General features: G+C 37.8%; 1 protein-coding gene across 1 annotated transcript in view; it reads left to right on the plus strand.

Moving 5' to 3' along the window:
- LOC131436931 (uncharacterized) overlaps positions 1–18,360 on the plus strand; it is a 62,768-nt gene extending 44,408 nt beyond the window's left edge. The window contains exons 2-4 of the mRNA XM_058605926.1: positions 757–1,703; positions 17,619–17,658; positions 17,730–18,360. Coding sequence (XP_058461909.1) covers positions 798–1,703; positions 17,619–17,658; positions 17,730–18,226 — 1,443 coding nt within the window. The 5' untranslated portion in view covers positions 757–797 and the 3' untranslated portion in view covers positions 18,227–18,360. The remainder of the gene's footprint in view (positions 1–756; positions 1,704–17,618; positions 17,659–17,729) is intronic.
- The last annotated feature ends 744 nt before the right edge of the window (positions 18,361–19,104 follow it).

Raw genomic sequence — 19,104 nt, forward strand, 5'->3', positions numbered from 1 at the left:
CCCCCCCCCCTCCCCCCCCATCCCCCCGGTCACCGAAGAAACGTGTGCGCATTTCATGAAACAAATTAGTCAAACGCTTTTTTTACTCTCTCACTAACTGTCCAGTTTTGTCTCCCGCCTCACATACCATAGTTCACCGCCGTTACTCTCGAGCTGGTTCTAGCCCGGTGTAAAAAGGAAACGTTCGGCAGTTTCGGTCGTCCGGCAGGATCGAACGCGAACGAGCGAGAAAGACAGCCCGGGTAACAATTTCTTTCATTCCAAATGGAAAATTTACAATTTTCAGGACCCATTTGCGATAGATCCCGGGCAGCAGCATGTATATCGAACTATGTTGCTCCCCGGACCCGAACATGAATGACGACGACGACGACGACGACGATGTCCAGTTTGGTCATACACAAAAGTGAAGAAAATTGCACACGCTGAAGCAACACAAAGAGCGAGAGTCCGATTGGAAATCGAATAAACATTCCGAAAAAAAAGGGTGACGGCGGTGTCGGGGCAGGAATGGAATGGAACCAGTTTTTGAATATTCTATCGACTACAAGCAGTAATAATATTAAACTGCAATTTTTCATTCAAATCGAATTACGGCGACTCTTGAAGGTACGGTTGTACACCTCCGGGCAATAGCAACCGTCCAACGAGCGATATTTTATATTTCGAGTTCGATGGAAAGTTTCCCAGCTTTTTTGATAGATTCAAAGTGTTCGATTTTACTTCATATCTGTTTTTTTTCGACTTTATTTTCAGTCACCTCAACCGATGCGATAATTATCACCTGATCAATCAACATGTTCTTCAATGGCGTAGATCCAATTCAGTCGTCTTCCACCGGGCTAATCATGAATGCCAATCTTACTTCCGTTATGGCAGGCCAAATTCAGGAGCAACAGTTTTGTCTCCGCTGGAACAACTACCACTCCAATTTGTCGGCCGTGTTCGATCAACTGTATCAGAATCAGAGCTTCGTGGATGTTACTCTGGTTGGCGAAGGACGTTCGGTCAAAGCACACAAAATGGTACTTGCGGCCAGCAGTCCTTACTTCCAGACAATTTTTGCGGAAACACCCTGCAAACATCCGGTAGTCATAATCAAAGACGTCAAATGGGAAGAATTACATGCCCTAGTTGAGTTCATGTACCGAGGCGAAATAAATGTAGGTCAGGATCAGATCCGACCGTTGCTCAAGTTGGCCGAAATGTTTCAGATTCGAGGATTGGCCGACGTTAAACATGAAGATGTTCAGGTGCCGATACAGGAAAGCAACGTCGAACAATTTACCGTGTACACTGCACTGAATGTGGACACCAGTCAGCTACAGCAAACAGTTCTCGCCGAGGAGCCAGACAACGTTTCCAATGGAAAACGGAAATCCAAGGATCGGGAATTGGCCCGAAAACAAACCTTGGAAACGTTACATGTCCCCGTCGAATGGCCCAGCGATAACCCGGAGTCCAGAAGAGTGGTCGAGTCTAAGCCTAAACATTCACGTAAACGAAAGCAGACGTCGGTTTCCAACGAAAATTCAATGAACAGTTTCGATCTAACGGTGAATCAGTATCACGGTGAAGATCCAACCACGATTCCGTTGGCCACCGTTACGGTTCCTGTTTCAGCTGCTTCAGTAGTACCTTTTCAATCGGAGGAAGACGCCACCATGAAAATGAGCTTTCTTCAAACCAATCCGGTAGATGACGTAAGTGTGTCCCTTTTCTAAAATAACACCGTTAAAATATTTGAAAATTATTTATAATTTACTTCTATGCTGACTTAAACATTAAAGGCTGAAACTCGTATTAGTTAAATTGTATTTTACGCCACTAATTATGGATTTTAACCTGTTTCTCAAGTACTTTTCATTAGTCTTGCACTCAACTACGACGAATTTCGCACCAAATCGTATTCTAAATAGGCAGTAACCCTTTTCCCCTTCAGCCATTTTGCATTTCCAAAAGTGATATAGACTCTAGTCTTCTGAAAAAGGACCAACTTTTTTTTGCAAATGGCCTTAGTGACAAACAATTCAATAAATCGGTATACTTTTGAATGCGCAATTGCTCGAGAGTCTCTTTAGATTACTCTATATTACTAAAGTAGCACGTAAGTTGCTGTCCTGTATTTTTATACTCATTTATCAAGTTAATTACTACACAGTTCGTCGATACCAATATCACGTCTTGAACCGAGAAATTTCAGATCACAAAGAACTTCAGTCAATCGAATGAGCTATAGAAGCACATATCTGCTTGATGAATAATTGATACATATAAATCCATACAGCGGCACTTGGTACACTCGGAGTGTTTCTATGCGAATGTAATATTTTGCGTCATTTGATAAATTAAGTTTTATGCCACCTGCAAAATTTAAATTTTTTTCTGTTTATTACTATTCTGGTAACTGTTTGGTTATGGGACTGTTGACAGTCTATTATTTTCAATTAGAATCGTTGGATTGGTGTTTAAAATATTTATTAGACGATTTTTCAAACAATCTCACAAATTATCGGATTATTTTGATCAAATTGATATTTGAATGAACCTGTAAAATCTGAAAAAATCTTGTTCGATATTTTCCAATATGGTATAGCAGCAATACTTGCATTCATTGCATTGAGGATCCGATTTTTGTTTCCGAAAATACAAAGAAGAGTTAAAAATTTCAAATCGTCATAAAAATGACGTTAAAAAAATGAAAACAATAATTATATTATATATTATATGTATTATTTGTATTATTATTATTATTATTATTATTATTATTATCATTATTATTATTATTATTATTATTATTATTATTATTATTATTATTATTATTATCATTATTATTATTATTATTATTATTATTATTATTATTATTATTGTTATTATTATTATTATTATTATTATTATTATTATTATTATTATTAGAAGTGAAATATTATATTTCCTGCAGTACTGCGACGCAAGAAGAGCATAACTGACACTGCGACATTAATTGTTATATATTGCATCATAGCATATTATGTCATATATTATCGTCTTTTTTTATATTATATTATATTATATTATATTATATTATATAATGTTATATTATATCATATTATACTAACTGAATTACCCGACGTTGCTTGGAATTGTTTCATGAAGGCAAGGCTTAAAAAAATTCTAAAAATTGTCGCAGCACATATTAGTGCGCATTTCATTGTGAGCTTTTGTTAATGTTTATCCCTGTTTTTTTTGCGGTAAACATTGAGATTGGGTCCTATTAACCTCATTCGGCTACATTTCATCTTCCGTATTATTTTAACATTACGGCAAACGTACAAATAAAATCTTTCATTCTCTTAGCGTTTTTGGGGCATAGAAAATAAGCTTTATATCAAATATTTCTGATTGATTCGCGTTTTTCTTGGTTTAGTAACAATTTTCAGACCAAAACAATTTTTAGACCTAATTTCAGATCATAATCGTAATTAGAAATCAAAATTTTGGACTGATTTGTCTTAAGCAACCTACGAAGTTAATAAATAGCATTCTAAGTAGCCCATTTTACAAAGTAATTATTCACACTTTGAAGTTCGCGCGACGCAACCGAATTTTCTGTATTTTCAAGTTGAAAGTGGATGTTTTAAGTAATTGTGGAACTTCTGGCTGCTTCAATTTTCTAGGGAAAACAGAACGCCAATGTATTTCAGACTTTTTTTGCTCACGAAAATTATCCCGTTTTGCTGTTGATCCCGTTTTGTTGTTTGAATCAAATACAGATTTTTGAAAAAATTACTTGGCATCCTTGGTCATGAGCGAATGTTTTGCTTCGAGCAGCTATTTACAGGGTCCGGCACTCGAAGTGTAACCAACTTCAGACCGCTCGCGCAGTTGACGCACGGACATCAGCTCTCTAGAAATTTGCTAAATGACAGTTCGGAGTTGTATTGTTTACAAGCGCAAGAAAGCATTTTGCCAAAAGTGAACGCGAAAAAAAAAATCTTGATTTGAGAGAGCGAAGGAGTTGCTTCGTTTGGCCGAAAGCGGTCAATTTCCGAACATTGTATTTTCTGACGAGAAAATTTTTCCAATTGAGCAATTCGTAAACTCTCAAAACGATAGGGTTTACTTGACCGACCGTTCATACGAGAATTTGAGTCATCGATTGGCCACCAGGAGGCAGCACCCGCAACAGATAATGGTTTGGGCCGCTGTAACCGCAGATGGGCGCTCTCCAATCGTTTTCATCGAGCCTGGCGTCAAGGTAAATGCGACATATTATCGGAAAAGTATTCTGGAGGTTGCTTTGAAGCCGTGGGCAGACAAAAATTTCGGTGGCAGACCATGGACGTTTCAGCAGGACTCGGCACCATCTCACAAAGCTCGAGTGAACCAAGAATGGCTGAAAAACAACGTTCCGAACTTCATCACGTCCACACAATGGCTCTCGAATTCACCAGATGCGAATCCAATGAATTATTCTCTTTGGGCCATTTTGGAGAGCAAAGTTCGAACTAAAAGATACACCAGTCTCGAGGCGCTGAAAAAAGTTATTGTCCGCGAGTGGGCCAAAATACACCTGCAAGTCACATTCGGGCAGCTTGCGATTCGTTTTTTGACCGTCTCAAGGCCATAGTCAAAGCAAAAGGTGGTCATATCGAGCAAAAGTGAATTGATTCAGAGTTTTGTATTATTTTTACACATTTTGTAGTTTGAATTAAGTAAAAGTAATTTTCCAAACTGAATTTATGGCCTTTTTAATTGGTTACACTTCGAGTGCCGGACCCTGTATTAAAATATTTCAAAAAAAGAATAGTGATGTGCATAAACTTCAATCGGAACTTTATCGTGGGATTAAAATCTAAGCGAACACTTACTACAAAACCACCCCCCTCCTCCTTAAACTATCCCTTATGGTAGAATTACTTGTGCCAAGTTAGGTCATAATCTATTGTGTTGTTTCGAAGTTATATTCGATCTTAAAAATAATTTTTCCTTTATATCCTCTCACCCCTACAAATTTCACATCAAACTACCTTTTTTAGAGCCACTTATTATATCAACACTCCACAAACACCACTAAAACCATATTTGAGTTTTACAAAATGTATGTATGGTCTTCAAAAAGTATCAATTCTCGTCAAATTAAATAAATTTTTTATGACCCCCCGCCCCCTGATAAGCACACTTGCAACAATCCCTCCCCTATGAAAAAACCCTTATCCAGTTTGATAACAATCAGTTCAATAGTTTCGGAGTTATGCAGTTACAAGCATTACACTTCCTTTATAAAGGTACTTTGCTACATTCACCTCGCATATAATCATATCTACGATATGAAAATGTTTCTATGGTCTTCAAAAAGCATCGATTTTTGTCTAATTATATGACCCCCCCTCTCCTTTATTAAATACACTTGCTACGCTCCCTCCTCTATAAAAATATCCGTATGACAATCTCAGAAGCACAAGAAGTATCTGTGCCAAGAATGATGGCAATCCGTTTAGTAGTTCCGGAGATATGGTGTTACAAACATACAAACTTACATCCTTTTTGCCTTTCTCAATTTTTTCTATTTAAAAGATATTTTTATTCAGGCCTATTTTCGTACAAGCTTTACGTGGCCGATTGAGCCGATTTTTTAAATAATTTTTTTTTTGAGTTGGATCTCGTTGTCACCCTTTTTCTAGGGGGAGAGCAGCCTCCATTTCCCTCCTGCGATGATTGAGGGGCACTTCGTTCGTGGTTCGTCTCGTCGTCCATCGGTGGTATTGTTGTTGATTTCGTTGCTAGTTGCTGGAGATGCGCCTTGTTGTACATTGTTTGCAGTTGCTGGTTGGTTGGCAGGTAAGTTGTTAACTGCAGCTGGTGTACTTTGTTCTATAAGGGAGACTGATGGTTTCGTTCAGGATGATGCTTCATTGTTTTCGGTGGCTGTCACAGGTGTACTGGGGTTGCTTGGGGTTGGTGTGAAGGAAGCACCGTTGTTCTTTGGTATAGTTGTCTCCTTGTCCGGTTTATCACATGGCTTACCGTAGTGAACAGCTTTTTGGCAATATTGACATGTGGCCATCTGATTGTCATAGGTAACAAGTGATTTGAACGCAGTTCTTGTATCTGGACCGAAAATCACATAAGAAGGTATAGGCCTCTTCAAGTGTATGCGTAATAAGCGTACGCCATTTAGAATACCGGGGAAAAAATTCTTCCACTTTTCTTTTTCCATAGAGAGGATCTCTCCGTATTGGGACATAGTTTTGCGAATATAACAATCGGTGACGCTTGAAGGAAGATCATGCACACGCACTTCTATAGCACTATCTTCCATATATACTGGAATGTTGTACTTAATGTTCTCGTGTTCCACATAGTGCACATTGTTATTGTCTTTTATGAATTGACCTTTCTCTATAGAAAGATATTAGAATGGCTGGATAACCGATTTTCGAACGGAGCTTCGGAGTGTGTGTGTGCACTTTTCGAAGATATTTTTACGCGCCCAATTTTCTCAGAGATTTTAACAAACTTATGGTCGTTTGATAGTTACTGTCGGGCCATTGATCAAGTTCAAAGATCAAATGCCTGTGACTTTTGGTTCCAGAGACATGATTGTATAAGTGACGTAACCTACCAAACACGTTGATTTTTTACCGCTGGGTGATGCTAATATTTTGCGATCACCTCTAATTTCGTAAAGCGCTAGTGCTCAGAAGTTTAAGTACTTCGAAAAAAATTCTGGGATCAGGGTCATTTCGCCGAAAGGGTAATTCCGCCGATACCTGCAATTGTCTTAATATTAGAGCAAATTCAGCAAATAGGAGTTCTATATGGAAGATCTATAATAGAACAGAAACTGGAACAAACGTATCCCCAGCAAGCCGTCCTCGTTTTAATTATTCGACCAGTTCTTCTGTCAAGTTTAAAACTGGTCTACGATGCCGTTCTATTTTTTTTAAGATTTAAATTTTGTAACTGACATAAATTATGCATCTAGAACTAGAACACTACTGAATATGCCTTTATAATTGGAATTGATTTAAAATAAACACAAATGAATGATAATACGTTAACGTCCGTTTTTTCACCTACAATTGTACTTCTTGAATAAAGATTCTTGTACTTTGGAATAAAGATTGATTCATGAACCTCAGGACGAAGTTCCCAAGGAAACTTGTTGACTATTAGTCATTAAGCATCAAAGCAATTGTATAGGTGTACTTACCAAGCAAATGTATGTGGTATTTCTGTTTACTAAGTGAACAAATTTCTAATGCGGCTTCGCCACATCGATTCGATTCGTGTGCTGTTCGACCTCGCTCCTGATCGTTCGGACCTAACTAAAGCAAAGAAACCTAGCTTTGAGTAGACCGGGCAAACGAGGCGGTTACAGGTTTGTATGCGAGAGGCCGCCGCTTCCAACAGCGGGTCGGCGACCAACTCAGTCGGCGTCGCCTCGACGGCTTTATGCCGCCGAGCCATCTCGGATTCGGTTATGTGGCTGCGTCACATCAGTTATACAGGAGGCATAATAACACAAAAAAATTATATGATGTATTCGAAATTACCCTTTCGGCGAAATGACCTATTCGGCGAAATGGCATTCGGCGAAATGACCCACTCCCCTTTTGTGAACTACTCGAATCAATCTGAATTAATTGCTGTCAAAAATGAGCCAAAATTAGTGTCAGAAATTATTTTATAAAATAATAAAAAAAATCATGGGACTGTTTTGAAGAAAGAGAAAGGCATTAACACACCACTAGGTGGATTAAGAAGGGTTTTTATGTATATAGAAGATTATATTTATTACATTATATTATATTATATTATATTATATTATGCTCAGAAGGGTTGGGAGTGCATTAGAGTACCTGACAAATGAATGACTGAATGTTGAAGTGGATTGCCAACCTAAGTTACGTGGGGGAAGCTTTGTGGTCTGAAATGAGTAAGACGCACCCTTCTAACAAACAAACCATGCTGGTATAGCGAAATTCTTTATTATATGGCCGAATGTTCTTGCTGGATGGTGCCGGGTCTTCAAAACCCATTTTGGCCTTCTTAACAGCAGTTACATGAAAACTATCTGAAAATCAAATTCGGTTCTACTGTAAGTCTACCCGCATACACTGGTAATGCCTTGAACTGATGGGGGCTTCACACATACATACATACATACATACATACATACATACATACATACATTTGTGATATGGCGAAATTGATACAAAAAAAAAACGTACTTATTCCACCTAGCAGTGACATGAAACTGTTTTTTATCAATCCGCATGTGTTTTTTGCATGAATATTCTTGACCGTCATTTTAAGTGACAATTTCAAATTTCACTCACTCATTACCCTGTAATAACGGAACTGCAGGTCGGATTGAAAAGAAAAAATTGTATGATACCATAAAATTGTTTCTTTGAATAATCTTTGAATCCTAAACGTGAAACAGTCGATTAAGCATTCCATGAGATGTCTACATTAGTTCAGTTCGTTTTTTCCACAAAGCTAACTCAAATTTTACCAATTAGTATCGAAATTATCGTGTTTTAAAACTAACAAAATGAATGTGTCATGTTGCAGTACAAATGGAACCATTCCGTAGTTTTGTTTGAACCTAACAGTTTCGACGAATGATAGAGCCTCTCTCTTTCACTAAGAACCGAAATCCATCACAATTTCACGAGTATGTATCGTACCGGGCAGCATCACAAAACAAATTGGATTACACAGGGTAATAAACACACAAAAATGCACTTCTCAGATTTGCTCTGAGCCCAAGTTGCGCCGTAATTCCGGCAACATGCTCTTCCATAAACTATTCCTTGCATCATCGTCCAGCCAAGAGCAATTCATTATAACAAACTAACTCCACCAGAAAAACAGTGGTGGTGCTTCGGTTCACTGCCTCTTCGGCTAAAGGATTTCACTGATACTGTCGATAAGTTTCCATTGAATAACTTCTCATACCGGTCAGTCATCTGGGAATCCTCGACACGTAGCCGTAGACACATTTCCGAGTGCTTGATCCACGGGACAGGAAACATTCGCAAACGTAATCTAACCGCATTAGTACACCCGAGTTCGGACGCTACCGTTAGGAAGGAAATGCAAAGCCACTATTATTTCTTAAAACTACCCAGAGCTTTCATCGGACCGGACGGACCGTCGTCATCGTTGATATTACCATTGTTGTCGTTGTCGTCGCCGTGGAAATCGTTTCCCAAATACAGCTCCAGCGGAACTTTTCCCAACCTTCTGTCAGTTTCTTTCCAGATTGTCGAATAGATCGAGCCCATTTGTTCGCTGGACGACGTCGATGGGCTGGGTTGCGGTTACAGACGTATCCTAGGTCAGTTTGGGTTGCATCTGATGCCACTCGACGATAGGCAGCCTGTACGCAGTGCGAATGAAGAAAGGATATGTTTTCCCCAATGATGGCATGCGTGAAATGTCCGTTCTACTATTTTGGAAAGAAGCTCGAAGCTTTCGCCAGTAATTTGAGAGCAAATTTTTCCAATTGAAATGGAAGAGCAGCTGGTTATGTTGAAATGTAATTAAAAGCGATATTACTGAAACTGAAGTTCTCGAATCTAGTCGATGATGAAAAGGCAACAGAAGATCAGTTTATTTGCAATACATCACAGTTTTAGATAAGTCTATTCGAAAGTAAATCAAAATGAGCGATGTCAATTTGTGTTCGCTGGCACACCAAGTTGCCACAAAAAAAGAAACCCAAAACATAACATTCTCACACTTGTGAAACAGCGAGTAACGATTTCCCGCATATCTACATGCAAACAATCTGTCACAAACTTTTGGCGTACGCCAGGGAACAGGACTAAAAACTTTTGGCTCAGAAAAAGTGGAACTATGAATTAAATACGATTACAGCAAAACAGGCTGTAGCAGCCCGTACATGAGTGGCCGCAGCGCATAACTCGTTCCCTTCTGCATCGAATGTTGTCTATTTCCTATGCTATGCTCTGGCATCAGTAACCAGAGCACAAAACTAGAAGGTTCGGGTTTGTACCGCGTCAGCGCTTCTTTCCAGATTCATCCGATTCAATTAAAAAATATGAAGTAAATTTCACTTGAAACCGAGTTTTCATCGATGCATGTACGAGGTGTGCATGTTTCATATATTTACTCTACCGTCCAGACTACTGAAAACAAATGTAAAAAGTAGCTGGTTCTGTGCCACAACCAATGTACACTATCACACTAACACACACACAAACGGCTACCGGTGCTGGGCGAACTGCGGTAGGCTTTCATCCAAGTGGTTGCACGTGGATAGTGAAAATCACTTACGGATATAGATTGGGTACTTTTTATCCCAATTTAGAACTCCCTTTTAGGCCGGTCAGTAGCATTTGCGAAACCTAGAGAACTGGACCTAGCAGAAGGGGAAACCAAGTTTATCGCCGGCCCACCACCGGTAGCCGACGATAATTGAAATGGGAATTGTGTACGAAAAAGTGTTCGGTCCGTTTGTCTCTTCGCTGGTTCATTTACTGTTGCTTCGTACCGGGCAGAGAACACTCCAAATGCAGGTTATCAGGTTCAGTGAGTGAATAAAATGTTGCAATGAAAAATTTATAAAAGCTCTCGGCAGATCTGTGCGAAAATCGAGTTTTGTGATTTTGTTTAGCGGAAATGGACTACAGATCCTGCCTCAGTCGAACGGAACTAATATGATAGAGTGAGTTGGGATATCGAATATTCTTGTTATTTCGATATTGCACAACACTCGGTTGATTGGTTGATTTCGCTGTGGAATCAACGATCATCGATGGAACAGAAAGAAACAACGAAAAAATCATCAAGGCTTTTTGCTACCTCAAGAGTACCGGTTTGTGCTAGGTGCACATGACTATTTTCATGTGTTTTACGTTAATCAGTGCATTACCAGTTTATGTTGAGCTGCTAATGCTACACCGTTGTTCGACGGACACTTTACGGTTTATGTTGAACCGCGAGGTGGCATTAGCAGTTCTATGCAAACTGCAAATGCACTGATGAGTCGAAGACGAAAGGTAAAGTAGATAAACATAGTCATGTGTGCTTAGCACAAACCGAAACCCTTGATGTACAGGGTGGGCCATTTAAAGTGGAAGCATTTGTTTCTGAGCTGAGCTGAAGTAGATCACCCGTAGTTGCACCAAACACAAATACAAATACAAAATTATAATACGGAATACTTCGACAAATTTTCAAGGACACATTTTGCATCGTGCGGTACACTGTCATGATACACTGTCAGAGTGACAATATACTTTAACGAGTTTTCTATACAACTAGCAACACTGAAGGGTAAGAATAAGTTCACCATAGTTACTGTTTATTATAGTGAAAAATAAATACACAAACAGTTTTTATCTGATAATCAAGATCACAAGCGAAATGTAAGTTAAACAATAATCTAGAATGGTTAAGCCACCATGAATGTATTGATATTTGTAGATTTGTGGGTGTTTGTGTTCATTTTTCATCTTTTGTGCTAGTGCCGGTGATATTTAGACTGATTGTTGCAGTTTAATACAGCAACGGTAAACATAAACAAACAAGTTTGTTTTGAACCGTAGCAACTAGCATAAAGCGTTGCCAGAAACGATCTCCTTCCACATTTTCAAACTATCGCAATGAAAGGGAGTAATTTGCTAGGCTTATTTGTTCAGGCTGTGAACCAAACATTGGCGGTTCGTTTGTGTGGGACTTAGGGGTATTATTATTTGTATTTGGTTGCACTTCATGATTGACCGAATGAGTGGAAATGTACAATGTACCAAGAAAATGAAGCTTAGGAGAAGCAAATCATTTTCCCTGTACATACCCACTCACTCCTAACTTTTTATTAAATTTTATTAACGACGTCGGCTACGACCAAAGGCTATGCTACTGAGGAAGAGGAAGGAATGTTAGTCCGATACTCGTTGTTTCTAGAGACTGTGGGTACCACTGTATCTCCACGAGCATCACGGGACAGGAGATTTGTTAGTAGGGAGGGAAAGAGCTCCGGATATGTTTTGGTAAACAATATGATCCCTACAAAACGTGATTTTCGATACTCAGGAGAAATATAATTAGCAAGAAAAATTTAAAATATCTCCAAGGAACGATCCCACCAACCCTAAACTTTCAGTCTGAATGACACGATCGACTTGACTTTCGCACATTCCATAGCAATCCGACAACACCGACAATGACATGCAAGGTTGCTGATCCTATCAATGAAACATTACTCGTGAACTATTCTCTTCACCGGCGATGCTCTACCCGTGCGGCGAGCAGTTTGTATATATTCCGTGTCTGCTTTATTCATTCTTTTCTTCCACTCAGAGAATTGAACCGCTTGGCAAAGCAAGCAAGCATCTTATATGCACTCTGTTGACTCACAGTGAGTTCGTTTCGAAGCATTTAGGTAGAAAGCTATTCGGTGGTGATGATGACTCGCGTTGAGTCGAATTTTCTACTCACGGTGATTCGTTCTCTGCGACGTATGGCGGTACAACTGAATGGCCGTCCAGGATAAAATTTTATTCCTGTATAAAGCTTATAAGAAAGATGTCGAATCTTTTTGAATTGTCTTCACTGCACATTTCTTCGGTGTTTGCTATACTTTAATCGTGATTTGTAGCGTTAGGGACAACTTTGATACCTACCAGAATATGTTATTGATTAAACATCAAACTGTAAAGGGTTATTAATGGAGCGTTTTTGTGTGTCGTAAATATGTAACTTTCACTCCTATTCCGTAGTTCTATAATAAATTCATTTTGTGTTTCGATCGAGTTCGACAAATTATACCTCATTCGAAATGCCAAATTGGTATTTTTCATTCGGTCGAATGTAGGGTTGTTTATTATGCCTGAGAAGTAATAGTCCCAAGTTTTTGTCAATTATTATTGTTTCTCATGATCGTGAAACTATTTATATACCGATTACAAAGCCATTCGACGATCGTTTCCTTAATAATTATAAACATATGTGATGATTGCTTTTAATTTCATGTTAATCATTCATAATAAACTAATAGGAAAACTGTGCCATTGATAATCGTGCAATGAAGACCTTCCGCAGTTTCCAATAACGAAATAAATATCTAAAAATCAAGTATCATACAATCAAACACAACAAAATTATCTGTCTCGTGACATTAGTGACGTTAAATAAAGTGGAATTAAATGCATATTTTTTTTCTTGATCCTATATTCTCCTACTATCTCCTGATTATGTGATAACAGAATTATATTTCATTTGGACTCTTTGTATGTGATCCTTGAAGTATTCACGTAAAAATTTTTTTGCTCAACACAGTTTTAAGGTAAATAATACAATGAGTAGTTTCAAAACTGAATGTGTGATATGAGTAACAAAAATTCTAAATCGCACTATCTGACAAATCGATAAACCACGCGGATTGTGTTATTTTTCAAATTGAAATCGTTTCCTCTGTAATATGAATATTGTAAAATGTTATGAAATTGAATTTACAATTTCTTCTAGCGGATGTTCTTTTTTAAAAAAAAAGCTAAACCGATCACTTCGGGAGTCAATTGTAGAACATTTTATTTTCAATACATTTTTGACAGCAATATCAGATTGTAATCTTAATTTGATTTCAGCTCATCAATTTCTCAACTGATATCACATTACGTTACTATTTTGCTGTTTGCTTTTGGAAGCAAAACTTACGAGGCAATAGTTTTGTGAAACTCCAAAAATGATAATATTAAATGCAAAAATTTAATGAATGCATTAAAATAGGACTAAGTTTATAAGGCGATACAAAAATGCAAAAGTAAATTTCAATGGAACATCTATTCCTCCAATTTTATGTTGCGTTTTACAAAATGCTTCGACATCCTGTGGCAGTTGGCCGGAACCACAACCGTGATTCTCAATTTAAAAGTCTTAATTTCCTGATCGTAGTACAGTTATTCTAATCGATAATTTGCGTAGATGTATGGTAAAAGATGCTGAATGAGTATTTAGTTAGTAATGACTATTTCTTTGTTAGCCATTCTTCTTAATTGCTTTGATTTTTGCAGAGCAAGCAGTTACATGGCGTCTCAGTAGGTTCAAACGTTGTGGAAAACCCTGCACTCCTATTACTTCTATAAATCAAATCTATGCGAAGAAGCGTTAAATTGTGTTTAATATAATAAAAACATGAGAAAATAAATCATCCCTGGAATTAAAAGATTAGACTTGCCTCTATAATCAATATTCAGAATATATTTTTGTCACTCTATTTGCATTGCATATTGATATTGCGTATTGGACTTGATCATTCATAATCATATGTGATTTTAAAAAATATCACTGTAGATATTTCAGTCCATTTTCAAAATCATAAATAAAATAAATATCAAACCAACCCGAAAGAGAATCAAAAGTGTTGCTACAGTTATATGTGGAAAATAATTCCTTTTATTTTATTTCTTATATAAGCCATATAAACTGCAAAATTTTCACTTTACAAAAGTGATTGCCCTCAGGTTATTCAACTCCAGCTTTTTTAAAATCTATCTGCCATTACTTGCCGCAAAATTTCAACAGCACGGAGTACGAACGTGAGAATAGTATTCGGTGAAATCTGAATAAACTGTTTCATTAGTTTTATTGCAGTAGGAAGTACATTATATGTACATTAGTATACGATTTTAAACGACGTTTTGAAGTAGACTATCAGTTTTATTTATCAGTTTAATTTTTATCCAACCCAATCGTTTCGCCATCTTCCAATAATAAGTAATGATATTACGTTTAAAGTTTTCCAAGCTAATTTGTGATGTTCAACGCACACTTTTTATCAGGGCAATATCTACGAGACAATTAAACTAAGCAAAATAAAAAATTGCTTCCATCGCATCGCTAATTTTTGTCTTCAATTTTTTTCGTACACTTGCATTCATGATTGCTGGCATTTTGACTCGCAGTGAGTCAAAAATTGACTCAATGTAAGCGCTACTCGTGCCTGATGATACCTGCTCTTGAAATGGTAGAGAATGGTTCACGGCGGAATAGCAACAAGCATGAAAAGCAAGATCTCTTCTCTCTTGCGAGTCGCTCAGGCAGTCACATATTGAGCATAGCTTTTGCCTCGTCCGGCATTACATGCTTTGCTGTCTCCGTTCTTGAATCGTTCGCAGGCGATGAACGTTAATGAGTTGCGTGAGGCGAATTTCAGCAACCCTGATGACATGTAGACGGCGTTTCGATCGGTTAACAGGTTAACATCGTTGAATTTTGGGGCGGCGAATTCACAGTATCCGCCGCTTGAGCATCTTTAGTTTCGCGGATCAATAGTATTCAATGAATGGCACTCTCACTACTAAACACATACTTGTCACACCTGTACTATCACTCAAAATAACTATTTCAACCAAATTTTTAACTATACGTATCATAAAACACATTAAAGTTATACTTTTTTGAGAGCAGCGTCATGACACTGCATCGCATTCCCAGTGATGCCAACTCTCTCCTTTAGAGTGGAAGCATTGGTAACAAAATGTATGAAAAAAAAACATTTTTATTTATATTTATTTTTCTTTATTTTTATTTTTATTATGATTTATTTTGGATCAAGAAAATATGTTATAGCTATTTTTCGAAAGTGATATCGCGTAGATGGTCACCTCAGTGTGTTCAACTTCCTCTTGTACTCCATGTACGGTATACATGTGTGACACTTAATTGATGAGAATGATTCTATAAAAACCGTATATCATAGAATGAATACTAATTTTTGCTAAACAATCTGCTGTTTCAAGAAAATTTGTTTCTATGTTTACAAGATTCAAAGATCATCCAAAATCGTTACAAAAATAAAAATTCCCCGAAAATGTTTTTTTCAAGCCGCTGTATCTCGAGAACGGTAACATGTAGCATAATTTTGATTAACATATTTTTTATTGGAAATATAGTGTTCCTTTATAAAATTTAATTGAAACATAAAAAAAACTACAAGGATCAGAATCAGAACAAATTGGCTCAAATGGCACGTTCCCCTTGATATACAAGGATCAACCCGATGGGGTTGTTCGAGCCATTGATGTGGAACAAGGCAACCAAACTTTCTAATGATCTACAATCAAACAGTTCAATCAATCGTCATGCAAATGAATCCGCAATTGCACGAGAGTCTGCTTAGATTGCCTAGATCTTTGCACATACTTGCGATACGGATTTTGATATTAAAGCTTCTCTTCGTCAAGCTTGTGTTCAAGTTTTGTATGCAAGTAGTTATTTTTATAGCGTTGAGTTTCTCTAACATTCTGCGATTTCGGTTAAAGCGATAAACGTTTTCTCATTATCAATCGAGTTCATTTTATATAAATTAGAAATTATTCTTAAGCACCCAAAATTTACCCTGGGGTAGTTGTCAATTTCTCAGGCGAAACGACATAACATGGAATTTCATCCGAGCTTGCATTACACAAGATCAGAGCATACCAATTAAAGCTTCAAATCGTTTTATGGCACTTTTTGTCTTGCTGTCTAGCTACAACCTACCTCTAGGCTGCAACGCGTAGGACTGAAACTATAGCTATAATTTTGCTTCTATTTATAGATTCGCGTGCTTCCAACAGCTTCGCTTTTGCATCGATTGAAGAATTAGAGCGATGCTTTCCCTTTGATATATCGCTTACTTCTTCAAAACCGTCGTCTATGGCAGGGAAATCCGATATGCCGGAGATTTTTAGCAGACAAAATAGGACACTGATCGCTACTAATCAAAATTTCAATCGAATCTTAGAAATATTTCCAATTAAATAATGAAATAATACTAATAATTGATACAAGATATACTGAGCTGTAAGTGTTTAAACCTGACCACATTTCTACGTGTATTTTTCCTTGAGTTTCTGATTTGTTCCCCTATGTAGAAAATAAAAATATATTTCACACTAAAATTTATGATTTCCAAAAAATTTTTGTTCAATTATTTCGAAAATATGTAACTTTTCAAATATTTTTTCTCCATTCTAAAAATTCACATTTTCTTATATTATTCAATGATATTCGATATTTTCATACAAAAAGGTTATCATTTATTGTTGTATTTCAACTCAATAGCAAACATAATCATTAAGATTGTTCATGAATTAATTTTTAATTCATTATTTTTCTCCCAAACTTAATTAGGAACTATTGACCAATAGTTCTTGTTTTGCGAGCGGTAGTTCTGCAGTTCAATGTTGTGGACCTTTTTTTGCTCGCCTAATCGTTTTCGAGAAAGGTAGAAAACAATTTAGTAAGAAAACTGCGAAACATCAGTTCTAATTGGCATCACGGTTAGTCATTCAACAAGAAAACTATCCACGAAAGAACGGCTCTCGGGAACTAGTTCTTTTAATAGAACGCTGCATCACTGAACGGTTCTTTAAAATGAACTGTTTTGCCCATCTCTAGTTCACTACCCAGCCCTTTCCCCTAAAAAAATAAATAAATATTACAGCCATTAGGTTGAAAATTGAACAAATTGAATTAATTTTTCGAGTCTGTAGAAAATATCATAACAACCAGGATCTTAAAATCTGTCTGGGAATTCGAAGATCAAATTGCAATCTAAAACCATGATACTCAAACAAATAAATTAATGCTTCTGTTATTTCTACTATTTTCAGACAAAACTTAACTCTCAGGAATGGAAATCGACAACAAGCGGTAAGTGTTATAATTCTTATCCCCTCCAGTACATCATTTAACCTCAATTTTCAACCCTTCGCCAAACATAGAATCTCGCACCAAGCAGAAAGCGCCCGCCTGGAATTGGGCCCAGCTGCAGGAGGCGATCGCGGCCGTCGTGACGCAACGGTTGCGTTTCACTCAAGCATCCGCCCTGTACAACATCCCCAAGGGAACACTGTACGATAACATCCTCGGTAAGGCCCACCGCATGGCGGTCCTCCAAGATCTGGCGCTCAGTCCGGCGGAAGAAGCGGCCGTGTTGGAGTTCTGCTGCGATACAACCAACTCACCGTACAACAAACGAACCAAAAAGTCACTGAAAAGCATTCTCGAATTTCTGACCCGCTTCGAGGCCTACCGCAGCAAGTCCGACCGGTTCAAGTTCGGTGGGAAACCCGGTTTCCGCTGGTGGTGGGCCTTCTGTCGGAAACACTCGATCGTTTCGCTCTACTACGAGGGAATGAAAACCGAGGAGAGCAACCAGGATGTCATCAAAGCAGAGCGCAAAAGTACGGACTTGGATGACGAGGAAGAAACGCCATGAACTGTAACTGCTGTACGATGGATCAAAACGCCGTTTTTTTGTGCCTTATAAAGTAATCGCTTGTGATTGAAACATTCTCGTTAGGAGCTAAGTAATGATTGCAATGTATGCAGCTAATAGGATTGTAATCATCATCTGTATTCTTTTTTTTCGATTAGTCGAAGAGTGAACAAACCATATGCAACTGAAATGAGCATCATTTTTCGGCTTTCAATCAGACTGTGACTCAGTCGATCCTTTTCGATTAAACTAAAATGCTTTCCAGCACAGACCACCGCCGGTCGCACGGTTTCAATTTATCCGCATTATTAATGCAAGGTGATGGACGGTAATCGACATTTTATTTCATATTGATTGTCACATTGCGACTGAAATCCCAAGCATCGTTTTAATTGCTAATGTGCCAATGCTTTCACTTTGCAACCACATTCTCTTTCTCTCACTTTTGGTGTCGGTGACGGTGCGGTGCCCGCCGTTTGTGATGATTCAGGGGAACAACAGTCAAACCATTTTCGGCAATTGAGAAGCTAAACGAGTGAACGAGAACAATATCACACTGCCCCCGCATGCACGCAAAAATGCACCCCTGATTGCCTGTTTTCGGTTTTCTATGGTTCTGGAATCGAATCGCGTTCACAAATGGTTATACGTACAGTGGGTTCGGTCCCTTAGAGTATGTATTGTTAAGATTGACAAATAATCAGATTGATAGAAATTTTCCAAAGATTAGATTTGTACCTGCAAGTTTTCTCTAATGCATGGAATCGCTCTGCCATTAAGCTACTCTAGAATGTGCCCGGGTAGATGTAAATAGCAAACAAAGATCAAAATAATAACAAATTTTACCATCATATCTTGTCTCGATGTTTCTATGCTGT

This window comes from Malaya genurostris, chromosome 3 (genome assembly GCF_030247185.1).
Source record: "Malaya genurostris strain Urasoe2022 chromosome 3, Malgen_1.1, whole genome shotgun sequence".
NCBI lineage: Eukaryota > Metazoa > Arthropoda > Insecta > Diptera > Culicidae > Malaya > Malaya genurostris.